Source organism: Ascaphus truei, chromosome 7 (assembly GCF_040206685.1).
Source record: "Ascaphus truei isolate aAscTru1 chromosome 7, aAscTru1.hap1, whole genome shotgun sequence".
Classification (NCBI taxonomy): Eukaryota; Metazoa; Chordata; class Amphibia; order Anura; family Ascaphidae; genus Ascaphus; species Ascaphus truei.
The window spans coordinates 104,985,149-105,004,123 of record NC_134489.1 but is presented as its reverse complement, the minus strand read 5'-3'; the positions used below and the strand labels follow the sequence as shown (position 1 = coordinate 105,004,123).

Genomic DNA, 18,975 nt, shown 5'->3' with positions numbered 1-18,975 from the left:
ATATATGAATATATATATATATATATATATATATATATATATATATATATATATATACCCATCAAGGTCGAAACAGCTGTCTGTGGGTGGTTTTCTGGGTATGCACCTTAACCCTGGCTGTGCTCAAAGCTGTGACCATGCAGCAAGCTTAAGCCTATAGGGAACCATGTTAAAAGTGGTTTTTGAGGCAAAAAGTGACAGTGTGTGCTCATTTGCATGTCATTTCCCAGAATCCCTTGCTGCAGTGGAAGTGCTGTATGCTGGGTGATGATGGGGAAAGGCGGGGTTGCAGAGCTGTCTAAGACATGCAGATGAGCATACAGTTGTATTTGCATATTTGCTTTCCTGTGGAGGGTTTTTGTCACTTTTTTTTACTCACCATAACTTAACTCAGTATTATATATATATATATAATTAATAATAGTAATATGTGTAAAGTCCCATATGAGTAAAAAAAATAAAGTTACATATTCAAGGTGTTCCAGAATTTTCAGTCCATCTGTTTTGATAGTGCTGTTTGATAACAATTTCACTCAAAATGTAGTGGGGATTTTTGGATAATGGGGACAGATGTAGCCTATCAGACAAGTCTGACCTGTTCTCCACCCCACTTACACAGTGTAACCACTTAGAGTGTATGAAGCAAATCACAATGTAGATAATAAATCCCAGATGATAGGTGAAACAACCTTGAGATTGGTTAGTACTCACAGTATATGAGAATTTTTTACTCCTGACAAAGCGCGTGCTAAGCGCGAAACGCGTCAGAGTTTTCTGTTGACCACCCATCCCTGATGTTACCTGTAACAATAAAATGTTTTTAATTTGCTTAATGTGCTGAGCTCCATTTTTATGTTCCGATTGCTGTGCACTGCTGACCCTATCCTGGGATTTACACCAATACCTGTAGGCTAGGTAGAAGATTTTCTTCATACAGTAGGAAACAATGCTGTATTTTACACCCAACGACATAACATTATAACTTTAAACACACATCTATAATGCTGGGGATTAACAGAGGGCCATAATACATTGTTCAACTGCCGCAGGTATTGGCAGAGCCATCATTCTACTGACAGTTCCCAAGGAGCGCTCCCACAGGCATCTAACGAGTGTCCAACAATGTAACTTATTTTAACTCTATATAGTATGTATTAAATAGAGCTTCAATCAGCTCCACATGGCCTCCAGGACCCCCCCACCCACCTTTAGGACATGGATGAGGGCATCCACTCCTTCAGGTATGAGCCCGATGGCCCTGCTCACACACTGTCCCTCAAGGCTCCGGTCTACATCGAGAGGGGGAGGGAGGGGAGGCCCGTAGAAAGTTCTCTACCGGTGCCTCACATCCTGCCTTGGACCTGTTTACTCTCCTACCTTAGTGTCCCCATGCACCATCCAGTCTATTCCAGGGAGGGCCCGCCAAGTCAATTTCCCTCTGTGGAGCATATACTAACTTCCTTCAGTAGGATGGGTAGGCCTCAGCTCTCTTGTAGCTGTATTTGGGGCACAAACTGAAAACTTATATCAATGCGGACACTAGCAGTGTTCACTGCCCCCCATCTGCTGAACTGGATCCCCGAAGCAGGCCTGCGGGCAAGGATCATGTCCGTTATTAGGCAGTGTAAGGAATCGGGGAACATGTCCTATACGGCGTGTTCCCTCCTTACCTGCTTTATCACAGCCCTCTGCGCTGGTTGCTGATCGTGCACGCATCCCCGCTCTATTTACAGAGCGAGTGCGCACACGCAGCTCTTCTAGACGCACCATGGAGCCTAGCTCCGCCCCCTGGACGTGCTGCGCGCTCACTTGATACTGTGCACCGCTCCCCAGCTGCGTGTCAACTACTCTGAGTGCCCCTTGTCTCCTGCAGCCTCAGTTATCCTGACCTCCGCGGAGGCCACACCTCCGTTCTGCCCCCAGCCTCATTGGTTCCTGTGTGCTACTTAAGACTTTCACTTCCTGATTGCTGAGCATAACTCTTGTCACCTTGTGTTCTTGCGTTTGTGTTGCCTTGCTTTGCTTGTGCCTTGCTGTGTTCTCTGTTGCTTTCCTGTGTACCAACCTGGCTTGACTTTAGGACCCCCTCTAGATAAAGACCCGGCTTGACTATTGGACCACCTCTGGATAAAGACCCGGGCTTGTACCTGACTACCCGCACCTCTCCATCCCAGACCTCGGCTTATGGACAATCTACAACTCTCCTGGTGCCTACCCTAGACCACGACACAACGGACACTGACCACCTCACTGGCTCAGAATCCGGACTCCGGCAACTCACACTAACCCACTCTCTCCAACCCAGACCTGGCTACGCTGACTATCCACCCTCCAGGCATGCTACCGCTACTGTGGGTGGGTTGTCTTGTACTTTCTCACTTCAGTACCAGGGTCCTGCCTTGTTCGTGGTGAGTGCAAGCGTTACATGCAGCATCCGCTCTCCTGCCTCCCACATGGTATCTTCACCTAGGGCCGGGTGTAGGTCTAGGATGGATGAGTTTCCTTTGGGGCTGGCATCTGCGGGCGTCGATCTCTCCTCGGGTGCTGTGTCGTCCAGAGTGGGCACAGGTTCTTAGGGCTCGCAGGTCGGGCCAAGGTTGGAGATCTTGACAGGTCTAATCTTCTCAGAAAGGCCAGGCCTTCCACCAAATCTCTTAAGGAGAGAACATTCCCCCTCTCAAATCACCAGAAGCCGGAACGTGAAGGCCCGATGTTTTTTAATGTTGGCAGTGCGCAGGTTTGCCATCACCTCCTTCAGGTTTAGACTGGTCAGAGAGAGGTCTGAGAAGACTTGAAGGGGGATATTGTTGAGGGCCAGCTCCCCCGTGCATCTAGCTATGGCGATAAAAGCTTCTTTGGTCCAGAAGTTAATGAACCTTGCCACCACATCTCCCGGTCATTCGCCTGACTGGGGTTTTGCTTTCCGGGCCCTGTGATATCTGTCTAACGACAGGGACTCTTCGAGTAATCTGACAGTGCTGTCGTCAGCCAGAGGCCCATAAATTCCTCCACATCACATACTGACACGGGATGCCCTGGATACATGAAGAATGGACATCTTTCATTTATTTTAATTGAACATGAATAAAAATGAAATATTGATAATTATATAGCATATTAGTTCACACATCACTTTAATCACTAAAAAACATAATATAGTTTATTAAGTGTTTGAGTCATTTCTATGATCCATTATATATATATGATCCATTATATATATATATATATATATATATATATATATATATATATATATATATATATAAAAATATATATCTTTGTATGACACGTAACTTTTTGTAGTGAAAGGGTTAAGTCCTATACTCAGTACAGTACATCGCTTTCAGGCTATTCCAAGAAATAACGCCCTGCTAATCAGGGTCTGGATGTGAGTAATTGCAGCTTTTGGAAGCGCTAAATATCGACACCTTATTATCATGTGCTAACATCAACAGAGGTCTGAGGATCTCCATTTTTAGGTAGACTGCTCCTTACCATATGATTTTCATATGAGTAAGCCTAAAGTCCGTTAACATTTATCGTTCTTTTATTTTTAAGGAAAATGCCAGAACATCGTAGCGCTAAGCACCTTTGGGGATAAACAGTACGGATATCGAAAATATCATTTTTACGACCTTGTATGCATGTATGAATGTATGTTTGTATGTGGTATACCAGTTAGTTCCATGTATATACAGTAGAAGACCTATAGACCTGACAGATTGGGAAATATATACATTTTTCTAGTGATGACCAGCTAGGCTTCCCTTGATATTAACTCATCTAGATTTAATCATTCTTAAGAGACATAAAGACACAATGTAACAGCGAGAGCGAGAGAGAGAGAAGAGAGAGAGAGAGAGAGAGAGAGAGAGAGAGAGAGAGAGAGAGAGAGAGAGAGAGAGAGAGAGAGAGCGCTTGCGCCAGCTCGCGTTCTCCCCCCTTTGGTGATAACTCCAAGAGCGTACAGTATGTTATTCAATATATGTACATGATAGCAAGTAAATCCTTAAGGAACAGGGTAGCCTAATGAGACTGCAACTAAAGGCACCAATCTAAGAAACCAATTTGTAGCACAGAAAATAAACATTAATTAGCCGCTGGTGGCTTTAAGCTTTAAATTCCCCAAGAACAAGCACAGCAGTCGGATGTGTGAGTAATGGGAGAACTGTTTACACCCAAGAGTCCAATTTGATTGTAACATTATTAGTTTGTTTGGTTATTCATATTGCTATTCAATATGTATTACTTTGTGCTGGATATCAAGGTTTGAATTGTAATTTGAATTTTTGGGCCTTTAGACTCTGTTATGACTTACATGAAAAAAAAAATCTTTTGATTCCCTATCTACAGTAGGAAAGGTAGCAATTAATATATAGCCCCATGAACATAATCATGCAATTATTATAGTATTCCCAGACGATTATAACCAGCTGTTTGTATTTGGTATATATACTGTACGTCACATATGTCATTGGGAAAGAAAAATGGTCAAATACAAGGTCAAGAATGTAGCTTTTCCTTCTTGTTTTTTTTTCCCCAAATCCAAAAATAACCATCAGATGTGGCTGTGGGGTTAGAAATCCTAGTCTATCAGAACCTCCAGAAATGGGTTTCCTTCTTTCTTTAAGCAGAAGAAATGTCAGGCTGGCTAGATTTGTGTAGCCACATTTAGTGTTGATTTTGATTGAAATACTGTATAAAAAGTATTAATGCTGTAGTTAAAGCAATATCCTACGTGTTTTTTTAAAAAAATAAATCAGTTGTGTACTTTGAAATAATACTTGCAGCATTTTATTGAAAAACAACAACAATTTTTAATGATATTTTAATGTATTCTAATGTAACAAGCATTTTTGTTTCTATAGCAACCATTTACAAAGTCACATCCCCTTCCCCTTCTGAAACAGGCTCTGGCACACCCCTTTTTGAGCCCTGCCCTCTATAGCAGTGCACCAATTGTATATAGTGACTGCCTGGTCACATGGTCTTCCCCGCAGAACTTTGCATCTTGGGTACTGCTCTGTAGCCCTAACAGGGATTTAAAGAAACCCCAAGGTGAATCTTCAGCGGTCGATTAGAGGATAACGGCTCAATCGGCAACTTAGCTAATCACTTGTCAGTGTGCAGATTGTATTAATGCACATGTTGGGGGAATTTTTTTTTTTTTTTTTTTTAAACTGCAGCTTTAAGGGAGGTATATATTTCATAAACATGACATATTCCTTTATTTAGTTGTCGGAGTAATGTATTGCTATAAATGTCATTGAAAATATTTAGTTATCACTGTTGTTCATCCCATGCAGGTAAGTTGCATATACAGCTGGTAGAACAGCTTATAGCAATGTAAACAAACATAGATGGTATGTGTATGTGACAGACATGTTACTTATTCATCAACATGTTGCACTCTTGTTCTAAGGAAAAAAGAGGATACCGGCGCCACAATGAATAATGGAAAGTCCAAACCATAGGGTGTATAGTCCAAATGGAGTCCTAATACAACGGAAGGAATCTCACATCAACGGAGTGCAATATGTGGGAAAAAGTAAAAAACAAATTATGGTGCAGTATGCCAATCACTGATAGCTAAAATATTGACAGACTAACAACACAAGACAAACAAGACAAACAAACGAAAACACACTAGCAAGGCTTAAGAATAAAACAAAGCTAATTTATTAATACTGGATACTAGGAGGGTTATAGATATAACAAGCATCCGGAGGGGTAAAAGTGAAACCCTACTCACAAGATGCTGGACAAATACAGGCAACAAGCTGGATTCGTGCTGGTGAGCTTCCAAGATGGCGACCGGAGCGCTCTCACTGGCGTCCCCACATGACAGGGGTAGAAGGGGAGTCACACGGATAACGGGATTTCCGGGCGATTGGGACGTCGCGCCACACGATACTCCCAACGCTGACGTTCCACCTTCACTTCTCTTCCACGGCAACACCAGGGCTACACTTGCTGACCTGCAATGTCCTCCACGGGCCAGACAAGGCTCTAAAAACACTCAAATACTTACTCTTGTTCTAAAGCATAATGAGATGAACTGGAGTGCTATAGCACTTTGGGAGGAAGTCACGTAATCTTCATCATTGTTAGCAGGAGTGAGGCAAGGTCCCATTGCACTGCTCTGAAGAAGAAAAAAGAATGTATCTTCAGGTGTTGATTACTTCCATGGAGATTTCCTCGGTTATTTTTAGAGTATGAAATGTACTCAGAAAAACCCTTGAGCTGCTTCATGGAAATTAAAATCAATCCTTCATTAACTGCCCCCTTATTTGTTGTTTAAAATGAACAAAGAAGCCCGAAAAGCACATCCAATGTGGCAAATTATATAGTACAGAAGTGGCCAACTGCAGTCCTCAAGGGCCACTAACAGGTCAGGTTTTAAGGCTGTCCCTGCTTTGGCACAGGTGGCTCAGTCAAAATGACTTTTTGGCTGAAAAAAGGGATATTTGGTAACTGGATCAGAAACTTTCCATAGCAGTCCAACAAGTTTTCAAAATACACGGTTCCATCAGCCTTTATCACAATATGGTAAACACTTGGGACAGCAAGTATTATATAGATATTACAGGTGTAGCAAAGCTGGGTGCACCTGCTAGCACGTTCTGATGGGATACTGTACAATATTCTGCATTATTACTGCCATGGAATCCCATGGAAGCTCTGTGATATTCTGCATTATAATGTGATATGTTGTATTATTAGTGAAAGTGAAGTCCGCTACATCTGTATATATGCCCATATGTATTGAACACAGTCAAAACAACAAGGTTGTAGGACAATAGTCAAATCTAAAAACCCTAAATTGAGGATGCCCCTGCTGTATTTATAAAAATGTTTTACCAGGAAATAATGCATTGCGAGTTTACCTCTCGTTTTCAAGCAGGTCCTGGGCACAGAGTTATGATAACAACATACGGTTACATTAAATGAACATAGTTGACACATTCAATGAATAGACATTTCATGGACAGTTAGAGATCATATATAATTATGGGCGTATGTAACAGTGATAGACAAGATTTAAATGTGAGACAGCTTAAGTCTTGAAACAACTGGAGGTGGTTTTGAGAGTCTTTGGTAGGTTGTTCGAGTTGTGAGATGTCTTCTTCCATGGGACGATATACTGTATGTATGTTTCATTATTATATTGTACTCGTACTAGTTGGTTTTACATTTCAATGACATTCAGTTGAAAAAAATATCTAGATGCATCATGCTCATGATACTGTATGTCTTTACTAAGTAAAAAATAACTTTCCTCTGAGGTTTTAAATATACAAGTACATGTAAACATCTTTGTGAATACATTGAAGAGCAACAATTATATTGAATGTACCCAAAATATCAACAGTAGCAAAATAACCATATTAGGCTACACTTTTACTTAACTCTTAAATGAGTATGCTGTACACAAGAACATCAGAGGAGACAATAAATCACTTTGTAGACATGTAATTATTGAAGGAAATAATTGAAAATAAGAATCGTTCCTGTTAATTTACATTGTATTCATAACAAAATTCAATTTGCAATATATCACAAAATATCTAGCATTACACCAGTTTTAATTTTGCCTTTCCTCTCCACACATTCCTAAAACTGCTTTAAAAAAAAAAAAAGGCATTTTATGTGCTGAATTAAAAATAAATGGGACAAGATGCAAATTTTCTTAGTGGGGATTTTATCTTTTCTCAATTTACCCAATTCTTTCTTCACAATGCTCTCTCAACCTTTAAGCTTGTCTCCCAGTCTCCTGTATGCTACAGAGCTCTGTCTTTAAAACCTAAGCCTAAAACTATTTTTTGTGGTTTGTGTGTGTGTGTGTGTGTGTGTGTGTGTGTGTGTGTGTGTGTGTGTGTGTGTGTGTGTGTGTGTGTGTGTGTGTGTGTGTGTGTGTGTGTGTGTGTGTGTGTGTATGCATCAACACTGTCTTGACAAAGAAAACAATTACTGTAGGCCTGGGATGGGCAACTCCAGTCTTCAAGAGAGAGAAGGTTTTCAGGATAACCCTGCTTCAGCACAGGTGACTGAGCCACCTGTGCTGAAGCAGGGATATCCTGAAAACCTGACCTGTTGGTGGCCCTTGAGGACTAGAGCTGCCCACCCCTGCTGTAGGCGGTGGCGTTAGAAGCAGAATGTAAAATTCTGTGTTACTCATGTATCTGTTTCCTGGATTTTCTCGCATTTTCCCTCCAAAATCCAGTCCGCGGCGTAAAATCCGTAAACGGATTTGGTCGGTTTTAATCACCGCGGAATCATCAAAAACCGCCCTTGGATAAAATCCGCAGATTGAGGAACCCGCGGAGTGTTTTGGTAATAATAATAAAAAATCCGCAGAACGCAAGTCCTCCTTTTTGAGATTGGTCTGCTGAAATTCGCGGACCAAAGGAACTCGTATGTAAATGATATGTTATACTACACTTCAGGCATGCACCCCTCCTACGCTCTAAAAATGCTTTATGCAGCAGCGTAAGGCCGGAGAATAACTAGTTATGTGGTGGTGACGTTTTGACTTTTGAGGTACTGGATTCTTAGGTATGTCCTCTATATCAGCATCGATGAATCATTTTCAGGTTGGTCTAACAAAAGGCGTCAAAGTCACATAAATAAATAAATAATTTATCGAGGTATCCCGGCTGCAAAACCGGTGTGAAAAAACTGCATCAAAGAAATAAGCTCACGGCTTCAATCCAAAAAATTATAATCTGCTGCTATTTTCATGCAGCAGTTTGCTGTTCTTTATTGGGATGTTTACATGCAGTGTGAGATCTACGTCAATTGTGTTATTCAATATTCTAATTATTTGTTCACAGTGCTGACAGTATATAAATAAAGCTTTGCTCTGATGAGCTTATAATGGTGTTGTTGGAGACCCCTGGAGATAAAGTGACGTTTTAGTTCGGAAGAGAATAAAACTGTCAGCCATGTTTAATACTGTTGTTAAGCCAACAGGCTCATTACAGCTTAATCAAATAAACGTGTCATAAGATGTTTTATGGCTAAGCATTGCTTAGTGGATATGGCCCTCTTTTTCTTATTTTTATTATAAACTCCTACTGGGCTTGCACGGTCTTGCAAAAAAGGTTGATTTAATGGCAATACCAACATTTCAACTTCATACGCAGTCCTTGTTAAGGTGAGGGCGGCCCTGTGAGGGCAGAGTGCTTATGTGGTCGAAACGTTGGTATTGCTATTAAATTAACCTTTTTGCATGCCCGTGTGCCTGGATGTTTTCCTTCTGCTTTGTGATCTCTCGGGGGTAGTACAGGATCATCCCCATCTCTAAGAGCACCGGCAATTGATCTATATTGCTGCTATTACAGTGTGCCTGTGACCCTCTCTGCATTCTCTTTCTTATTCCAGTGACATGGCCATTAGCCAAAATTTGTATTTTTTCTCCATACACATTTCACTTTTTACTGTTTGCGTCACATCTTCCTACAATCGCACCTTGTTAATTCATCTGTATGCCGTATTTTTTTTTCCAGGTAGCTTACAGGTCAGATACAAGCTCGGCAAAGAAGGAGCGTATGTCTATACCTTGGACTCAGAAAGGTTTGACAACAGAAGACTACATCATGTGAAGATTAGCAGACAAGGAAAAGAGCTGATTATCCAGGTACTGCCTCTCAACTCACACACTGCCAGGAAGACATCAAAATACTCTCCAACTTGACTTAAACAGCTCTACTGATTGTCAATAGAAATAGCCGCACGGTTGGTGAGAAATGTGATTAGTGTTCATTAAGCTACAAGTTTTCAGGACCAAGTAAGTTCTGTCTTTAGATATATGGCTGATAGGTCAGGGAAGCTTGAATTTTTACATTTTCCAATACAGATAGTGTTCCCAAAAGAACTACCCTCCAGCGTACATTGCTTCTTATTTATGTGAAAAAATAGGTACAGTAGCTCCATACCTCTTATTGTACCAAACATGTTTCACAGCAGGAGTGCTCAACTCCAGTCCTCAAACCCTCCCCCACCCCACCCCCCAACAGGTCAGGTTTTCAGGATATCCCAGCTTCAGCACAGGAAGCTCAATCAGAGGCTCTGAAGCAGGGACTGATCCACCTGTGCTGCAGCAAGGACTGATTGAGCAAGCTGTGCTGCAGCAGGGATATCTTGAAAACCTGACCTGTTGGGGTGCTTGAGGACTGGAGTGTTGCGCCCCTGTATTACAGTATACAAGCGTTTGGGCCTCACAGGGGTCTTCAGGGAAACTATAGCAGTTCATACTGTAGGTTGTCAATGCAATATAGGGAACAGTATATACAGTAATAGGGCTTTTACATATCATAACTGCAATGTTTTCATACTGCAATACATCCTACTATTTGTTTTTTTCTATATTTATATTTTGATAAAGGAGATTATCCACATCAGAAAATATTTTATTTGAAAGAATTGCTGGCATTTTAGAATAAAATAGACACATTTTCCACTATCAGACTTTACTGTTTAACCGGCGACCTTTGTGGAATTGTAAAAGAAAAGGATAAAAGATAGCACAATGAGACTCCTAAATTAAAGAAAACAAATTAAAAAGAAAGAGAATGCAATGAAAAAGACAGCAGATTCCTGACTATTTTATGGATTGTGGCACTCATGGTGTTTATCTAAAGATTACAGAATTAATATCCTATTCAGCATTATATTCATAATTCATGATCTCTTTGTCAATTTTGATTAGAACAAAAATGATTTTTTTTTTGTGGACACACACACACACACACACACACACACACACACACACACACACACACACACACACACACACACACACACACACACACACACACACACACACACACACACACACACACACACACACACACACACACACACACTAGCTTTGAAAGTGCTGATGGGATCCAGATTAGGAATAACAAAAACTCAAATGTCACTCCAGATTACAAATACAATAAAGAACAGATGCACATGCTATAAATGGTGCTAATTGAATGCTATTTTTACTTACAGATTGACAAGACGATAAAACAAAGACATAACTTCTCATCGGATATCTATTTCAAGGCAATAAAATCTTTAACATTGGGTAAGGTTTTAGGTAAGTCCTCCATCCTATTCATTTTTTACACCTTGTTTTATTTTAATAATGCACAAGACCATAAATACTGTAGAAGTAGACTACCAAAAAATATATACAATATTCACCAAACCTATTGTCTGTCTATTAGGAATATAATATATTTAGCCTTTGATGTTCAGTTACAAAAATGTATATACAGAACTGCCCCACACCTCTGGAATGCCCTTCCCCTCAATATCCGCCTGGCACCTTCTCTCTATCCACCTTTAAGTGGCATCTTAAAACACACCTCTTTAACGACGCATATGGGTAGCTCCATGGCTGATACTATACACCTCATAGGTCGGCCTTGACCCCTTTCAGACACACTTACCAGAACGCCCTCCTACTGTCTCTGTAAGTTATCCCTACTTACCACTTAGATTGTAAGCTCTTCGGGGCAGGGACTCCTTTTCCTAATGTTACTTTTATGTCTCAAATGCTTATTCCCACGATGATATTATTATGTCATGTGTATTACTGCTGTGAAGCTCTACATACATGTATGACGCTATGTAAATACAGTACACATACATACATACATACAGATCTGTGATATACAGTCGTATATGTTGTGTTATACTGTAGTATTCCTAGGTCAAATGAAATGAATTTGCAAGAAGTAAAGTAGCACGGTGTTCTAAATGTGACATTGAGTTTTATAGATCTTTCTTCACGATCTCTCACAGTTGTAGAACAGAACAGTAATGTAATACATCTGAAGACAGAGATTTTTTTATGTCCTTGTATTTCAGATGCATTTAATTATGTAATGTATTGAACTTGCAGTCATCATCATAACCCATCAGAATGGGTAAATGTGATTCCTGTTAGTGACCTATAGCAATACCAATCCTTATCTTTAAATGAATTTGTAGTATGGATGTGAGAAGGTCACACAGCAAATTTAAATATCTCACATGTTCTGACTTTTAACAATTCAACTTCTAAACTGCTGGACAAGCCTCTAGAAATGAACACTTTGGGGCCTTGCTATAGCTGTTTTTCTGTGAATTTCCTGTTGTATATTTGAATGGCGCCCTGCGAGGGTGCTATACAGCACTGATATGACATTATACATAACACATGGTTACCTTTTGCATTAAAAAAATAAATATATTTAAAAAAATTAATTAAATTGCTTTTTGTATTATGTATCAATATTTTATTAGTCTAGAACAGGAGTGGGCAACTCCAGTCCTCAAGGGCCACCAACAGGTCAGGCTTTAAATATATCCCTGCTTCAACATGGGTGGTGCAATCTGTGGCTTAGTCGAAGACTGACCCACTGATTGAGCCACCTGTGCTGAAGCAGGGATATCCTTTAGACCTGACCTGTCGGTGCCCTTGAAGACTGGAGTTGGCCACTCCTGCTCTTGAACATCAAAAGTCCTATTAAACGTTGAGCATTTAAAAGCAGAAATTCCACCTAAACTACGGATTAAAAAAAATTCAAACTGTGTGCTCCACTGGGGCTGAACTACTCTATCCTTAGCTTTGGGGACCCCACAATTCCCGAAGTACTTACAGGTTTAGTTGCTGGTGCTTTCTTCTCCTTTAAAGAAATCAGAATGGCTGTCAAATGTTGCGGATCGCGTCGGCCAGTATGAAGCCACATCGGCCTAGATACACTATGCTCCATTAGGTTACGTAACGTGACATTAACCTAAGTTGACGTTATTGGAATATTAGGCAATGTTATACCACAAAAATATGACATTAAACCTATTCTAAAGGGATGTAGTGCGGATGTTGTTTTTGTATATAATTAGATTTGTGGCTATGGCTTTAAGTGGTAAGTAGGGGGAACTTACAGAGACAGTAGGAGGGTGTTCTGGTAAGTGCGTCTGCAAGGAGTCAAGGTCCGCGCATCTGAGATGTATAGTATCAGCTAGAGGAGCTACCCATATGCTTTGTTAAAGAGGTGTGTTTTAAGAAAGGTCCTAAATGGGTCCTAATGTCCCTATGTTCCCTGATTTAATAAGCAAAATGCATCTAGGTCTATATGGCCATGAAGGACCACTGGTTTTTAAACAAGTATCCCCGGAACTAGAGGGGTGGGGTCCCCGGAGCTAAAAATAGTGGGGTTCAGTTTTGGAGGACCCCTCTTGTTAAAATTCAGCAAAACCAACATTTCAAAAGATAAATTGGGCAGGATTGCTGCTTCAACCGTTACCCCTGCCCTATCGACGTTTTAGGTACATCATGATTGCTAGTACGCCATCTGCCTTTGTCATGTTCCAGGTACATCATGACAGCTGCAATGCCAGCGACCTAGTGAGAAGGAGTGGCTCAGTGAGTAACGACACTGACTGGCACTGAGAGTTTGAAATTCAGGGGAGCCTGGTTCAATTCCCGGTGTCAGCTCCTTGTGACCTTGGGCAAGTCACTTTATCTCTCTGTGCCTCAGGCACCAAAAAAAAATAGATTGTAAGCTCCACAGGGCAGGGACCTGTGCCTGCAAAATGTCTCTGTAAAGCGCTGCATACAACTAGCAGCGCTATACAAGAACATGCTATTATTATTAAGTTCTAGGTACATCATGACAGTTGGCATGCCTTCAGCCTTTGTGACGTTACAGGTACCTCATGACAGCTGGCACCCCAACAGCCTTTGTGATGTTCCAGGTACATCATGATAGTTGTCACACCTTTAGTCTTTGTGACGTTCCAGGTACATCATGACAGCTGGAACGCCTTTGGCCTTTGTGCCGTTCCAGGTACATTATGACAGATGGAACGACTTTGGCCTTTGTGATGTTCCAGGTACATCATGACAGCTTGCGCATGAGCATTTTTGTTTTGTGCTCATTTTCTAACGTTCAGCGTGAAAGCGATGAAAACAGCAGTGTTCTGTACTGTAGGTCACTCCACTTCATTTGTGTCATCAGGAGGCTGATCACCACTATGTGATCTATGACAAAGCCATTACATGGTGGCGATTCTGAATGTCCGGTGCTGTGCCCCCTGACCTATAGCACCAAAAAGCTTCATATTGGATACAGGGCATACTACTATATGTGAGAACATTTACTGTACATACAAGGTGAAATAAGAGGTGCAATTTGCAGGAATTCTAGCCCTTAAAAATCTTTAGACACATCTTTATGTGAAAATATTATGCTTTGTATAATATTCTAAATTGTCTCCAATACTACATTTAATGTCAATTCTATATTGATGTATAGTTCAGATGGCAGAAATAAGTTTGACCTCTTGTATTATGAATTGTTAATTCTTTCTATATAAATACTTAAATAGTGCAATAAGTGTGAACTGTTCTTCATGTATCATTCCTGAAATGTCCTAGCCTGAATTTTTCAGATTTACTGAAAGGATTATATACATAATATATTTCAATTTAGTGTAATTAATCCTTCACTACCAAACTCCGCACTCAGTTAAGCTTCTTAACATGCTTGACTTTAGGAAAAAAAACTTAATTAACTTTAAATTAATTGCAGTAATCAATAGAGGCTAGTCCAAATTATCCTTTAATCCTAGTATAGCATTATTTTTATACTTTGAAATAGATAACAGCTGGATATTAAAGTGTTTGAATAATAGATGCAGTAGGTAATCTGTGCTTTCTTTAAAAACATACCTATGTAATTATGCTCCTAGTGTATGTTAACAACACAATGATAATGAATCCTAGCTCAAAGCACCATTAATTAACCAAAACAGGAATGATAATGTGCATGGGTGGTATAAAAAAGAAAGACTCGCAAAATGAAATCGCTGCCTCGATGTGCACAATTCTAGTTAGTGGTCTATAAATATATGAAGTCAAAGTTATACTTAAAATCACTGGTTTAAGGATTGGTTGATATATATTTGACCAAAAAATTTTGTTCACGTAGCATACTCTGTAAAAGAAATTGGGCTTTGTTTGCTTTCCCCCCAACCCCGGTAAATAAAAATATCCCATGTGTGCACATTCACATCTCAGACAGGTCTGCAACCCTGCGTTTCCCCATTATCTCTTGGCACAGGGCTGCGCAAACTGGGGGACGCGATATTTACTGGGGGTGGAGGGGGGGGGGCATGGCGGTTACAGAGATCCCGCATTCTCCCCTAATGCTTTTAAATGAAATGCCGGTGGACCGCGCGTGGCCTCTGTAACTAACTTATCTTGGCTTACAGCGACGTGTCGTCATGGTAACCCGGGGTCAAATGACGCCTCGGTGTCACGTGATGTTGCGTTTCAATGGCAACTTGAAGTCACATGACCCTGCTGCATCATATGACGCTGGAGCCGAGCCGGGGGGGGGCGTGAGCAGGGGAGGTAAGTACGCAGGGGGGTGCAGGGAGGAAAGATTGGGCACCCCTGTTTTAGCATACTGTGCTTCCACTGGCTGGGAAATTACATGCAAATGAGCACACATTTTATTTTATACTGTGATTGCAGATGGCAGGTTTGCATTGGTTAAGTTGCTTTCAGATTAATCACAACAGAGATCCACCCACATACCACCGAGTGAGTGTTTTTCTGATCATTGTCAGCCGCTCCTAATGTGGTGTGCACTTCAATTGTAGTAAACACCATTTGATTTGGATTAACAGGATATTAACAGGATATATTTCTAAGGTAAGTTATCATGCTAAATCTATATCTTAATAAATATTACTATTTATCGCTAAAACTGGCCTTAAACTTGCCTTGGAAAATCTGGGGCTATCACAAACAAGATCCAGGTACATGCTGGGTACATGCTGGGTACATGCTGGGTACATGCTGCAAACATTTCAGTGACATTTCTGCAGAGACTAATGGTCCATCGGATTAACACAGCAGGGGTCCCTGGCAGTCCTATTCCGTTTGAATGGGACTGCCAGGGACCCCCGCTGTTAATCCGATGGGCCATTAGTCTGTCTGCAGAAATGTCATTGAAATGTTGCAACATGTACCCAGCATGTACCTGGGTCTTGGTGATTGCCCCAGATTTGTTTTAGAAGACTCGTCGGCGCTACAGTACCTAAACCAGGACTCTTAAATGGAGGGCCCGCCACAGGCCATAATGTGGCTCTTGGAATCTCACCTTCCCAAGCAACTAGCTGGAGCAAAGGCAATTTTTAACACTAAAACGCACTTGTAAGTTAAGGTAATGTAAACATATATAGTACGCATGTAATATATGAAATATCAGTTCTCGCTTCCTCAGCTCTGACTTGAGGAAGAGAGAACACTCGAAAGCTCGTCTTGCAAGATCAACTGTTAGTCCAAATAAAAAAGGTATCACCCAATACTGAAGAACTCATTTACTCTGCACGGAGCCGGCTATCTCTACTTAACACATGTATCTATGCTTACATTTCAGTAAGCTTGTGGCACTTCTGCTCCCCAATATTTTCCTCAGTAAGCTTGTGGCACTTCTGCTCCCCAATATTTTCTGATCTGGCTCCCTTGGAAAACTGGTTGAAGAGCCCCGGTCTAAACCAGGCGTTTTACATTACAATAAACCGTAGGTGGAGTTTGATTCTCCCATCACTTGTCGACGAATGGAACATTCGAAAAGCTGCTCTAACATCTGACTTGAGAATTAGGTTGTATGTATCCATGACAACAAATTAGCCCCATGTGAATGCCTCCTTTCTGAAACTTCCATGCAAGACATGGCAAGATTACCATTGTGTGAGGAACATGAAATATTCTTCTAAGGCATAGCTCAGATGATTATTTTTTTTCCCTTATTAATTATTTAAAGCAGCGTAAGTGAGATGCTGCTAGATAGAATGTCTCCTTATTTCTGTATTTACTTATTGATCACCGTGGAAGTGAACTGGAAGAAAAAAATCAGTTTACAGCAAGGAAAGACCTCAGGCGGGAAATGTATCAGCATCCAGCAGAGCGATGCGACGCGCGTTTCAGAAGATTAACACGTTTTAAAATACACACCACGGAAATAGCTGCAAGTAGATTTCCTTACCAAAAGAAGGCAATATAGCTCTCAACAGATTACCAAGAATGTTTTACAGTAATCCAGCACAATAGGGTGTAATTAACCCTTTCGTTGACACACTATTACAGTAGCCATGGCTCCAGTTGTGGATATATGGTGCTAGGCCACCCTTACACAATATGCTGGGAAGACACTTTATTGTGAAGGAGAAGATCTGAGTTCCATTCATTTCAATATAATGATTTCTGTCCAGCATTTGGAAGAGGTCTTGCGTGAATATCTGTTCAAATTACTGTTTTGGTTCTAATTTTTTTAATATATATTTTGGTTTGGCCAAAGCTAGATTGATTTTTGTTATATATATATATATATAAAATATATATATATATACATATATACAGCTCAACCCCGTTATAGCACGATCTGCTACAACGCGGATCCGCATATAACGCGGGCTGAGCGTGGCTCACGATTTAGAACATCTCCAAAAATTATTTTTTTCATTTTTTTCCTCCCAAAGCTTTATTGTGAATGAACGGACACACACACACACACACACAGACACACACACACACACACACACACACAGACACACACACACACAGACACACACACACACACACACACACACACACACACACACACACACACACACACACACACACACACACACCAACACCAACTACTGTAGGTGTTAGGGTTTATTCTAAATGTAAAAGATATCTGGAACTGGACATATCACAAGCGGTTTGTTTAGAAGTACCGCCGGCAAATCCGCCGCCCCTAGGCACCCCCCCCCCCTCTTCCTTAACCCTTTTGGTCCCTGATTTTCTCTGCACTGAATGCCATCCTCAGAGTCTTGGCAGCGCTCCAGATACAATGAGGCGGTAATGGGCATTGCACTTCTAGTCCGCGCATTACGGTAAATCTGAGGATCAGCACCCAGAGCCGCAGCAGAGCATCCCCAGCACTGGCCCAGAGACATGGAGCGGCCGGAGAGAGCCTGAGCCTCCTGCTCCCCCAGAGACATGGAGCGGCCATGAGACTGCCGGGGAAACCGAGCACGTGATAGAGAAGGAAGGAGCCGGCGGCAGTGGAGATAGCAGGTGGAGCGGGGGGGATGGAAGCGACATGAGAGCCATGCTGCTCTCCACCTTCGAGGGGCTAAACAAGCTGAGGGTCGCCCAGAAAGGGATGCCCGAGCCCCAGCAGGGGGAGCTGAAGATCCGGGTGAAAGCCTGGTCTGGTACCCCTTTTACCAGCCTCAGTATGTCTCTAACTCCATTCATATATCTCCATCTCTCCTTTCTTCACCACTTCTCTGTTCACATGAACTCCTTTCTTACCTGCGTCCTCTGACACCACACAGCTATATCCCCTGCACTAAAAAACACCCTTAAAAATCATCCTCACACATTCTCTTTCTATCCATGCTTCTCCTCCTTGCTTCTGGGGATATCTCTCCCAATCCTGGTCCCTGTCTTATTCCTACATGCGCTCGTCCTCGCCTGCCAACTGCAACCTCTACTCCTTCTGGTGTCAACCCCTCCAACCTTATACTCATCCCCTGCCACCCTCCCTCCTCTCTCCCTTTCTCCTGTGCCCTTTGGAATGCTCGCTCCCTCTCTAACAAGTTCCTCTCTGTGCATGACTTCTTTCTCTCTCACTCCCTGCTTCTCTTTGCTATAACTGAGACCTGGTTCACTCAGTCTGACTCTGCTCTGGAAGCTGCCCTCTCCTACGGTGGCCTTTCCTTCTCCCACACTCCGCGCACTGATGGCAGGGGTGGAGGCGTGGGGCTCCTGCTCTCCTCTCTCTGTCGTTACCGAACCCTTCCTATTCCTCCCTCTCTTGCTTTTCCCTCCTTTGATGCTCACACTGTCCAGATTTTTTCTCCTCTCCCTGTTCATGTGGCGGTCATCTATTGCCTACCTACCTCTACTCATCCCCTTCTGCCTTTCTC

The 18,975-nt window shown here is 41.6% G+C and overlaps 1 protein-coding gene across 2 annotated transcripts in view; it reads left to right on the top strand.

The window, feature by feature from the left end:
- CNTNAP5 (contactin associated protein family member 5) overlaps positions 1-18,975 on the top strand; it is a 401,478-nt gene that overhangs the window by 359,259 nt on the left and 23,244 nt on the right. For both annotated transcript variants that reach the window (XM_075609766.1, XM_075609767.1), the window contains 2 exons: positions 9,510-9,640; positions 11,002-11,089. In XM_075609766.1, coding sequence (XP_075465881.1) covers positions 9,510-9,640; positions 11,002-11,089 — 219 coding nt within the window. The remainder of the gene's footprint in view (positions 1-9,509; positions 9,641-11,001; positions 11,090-18,975) is intronic.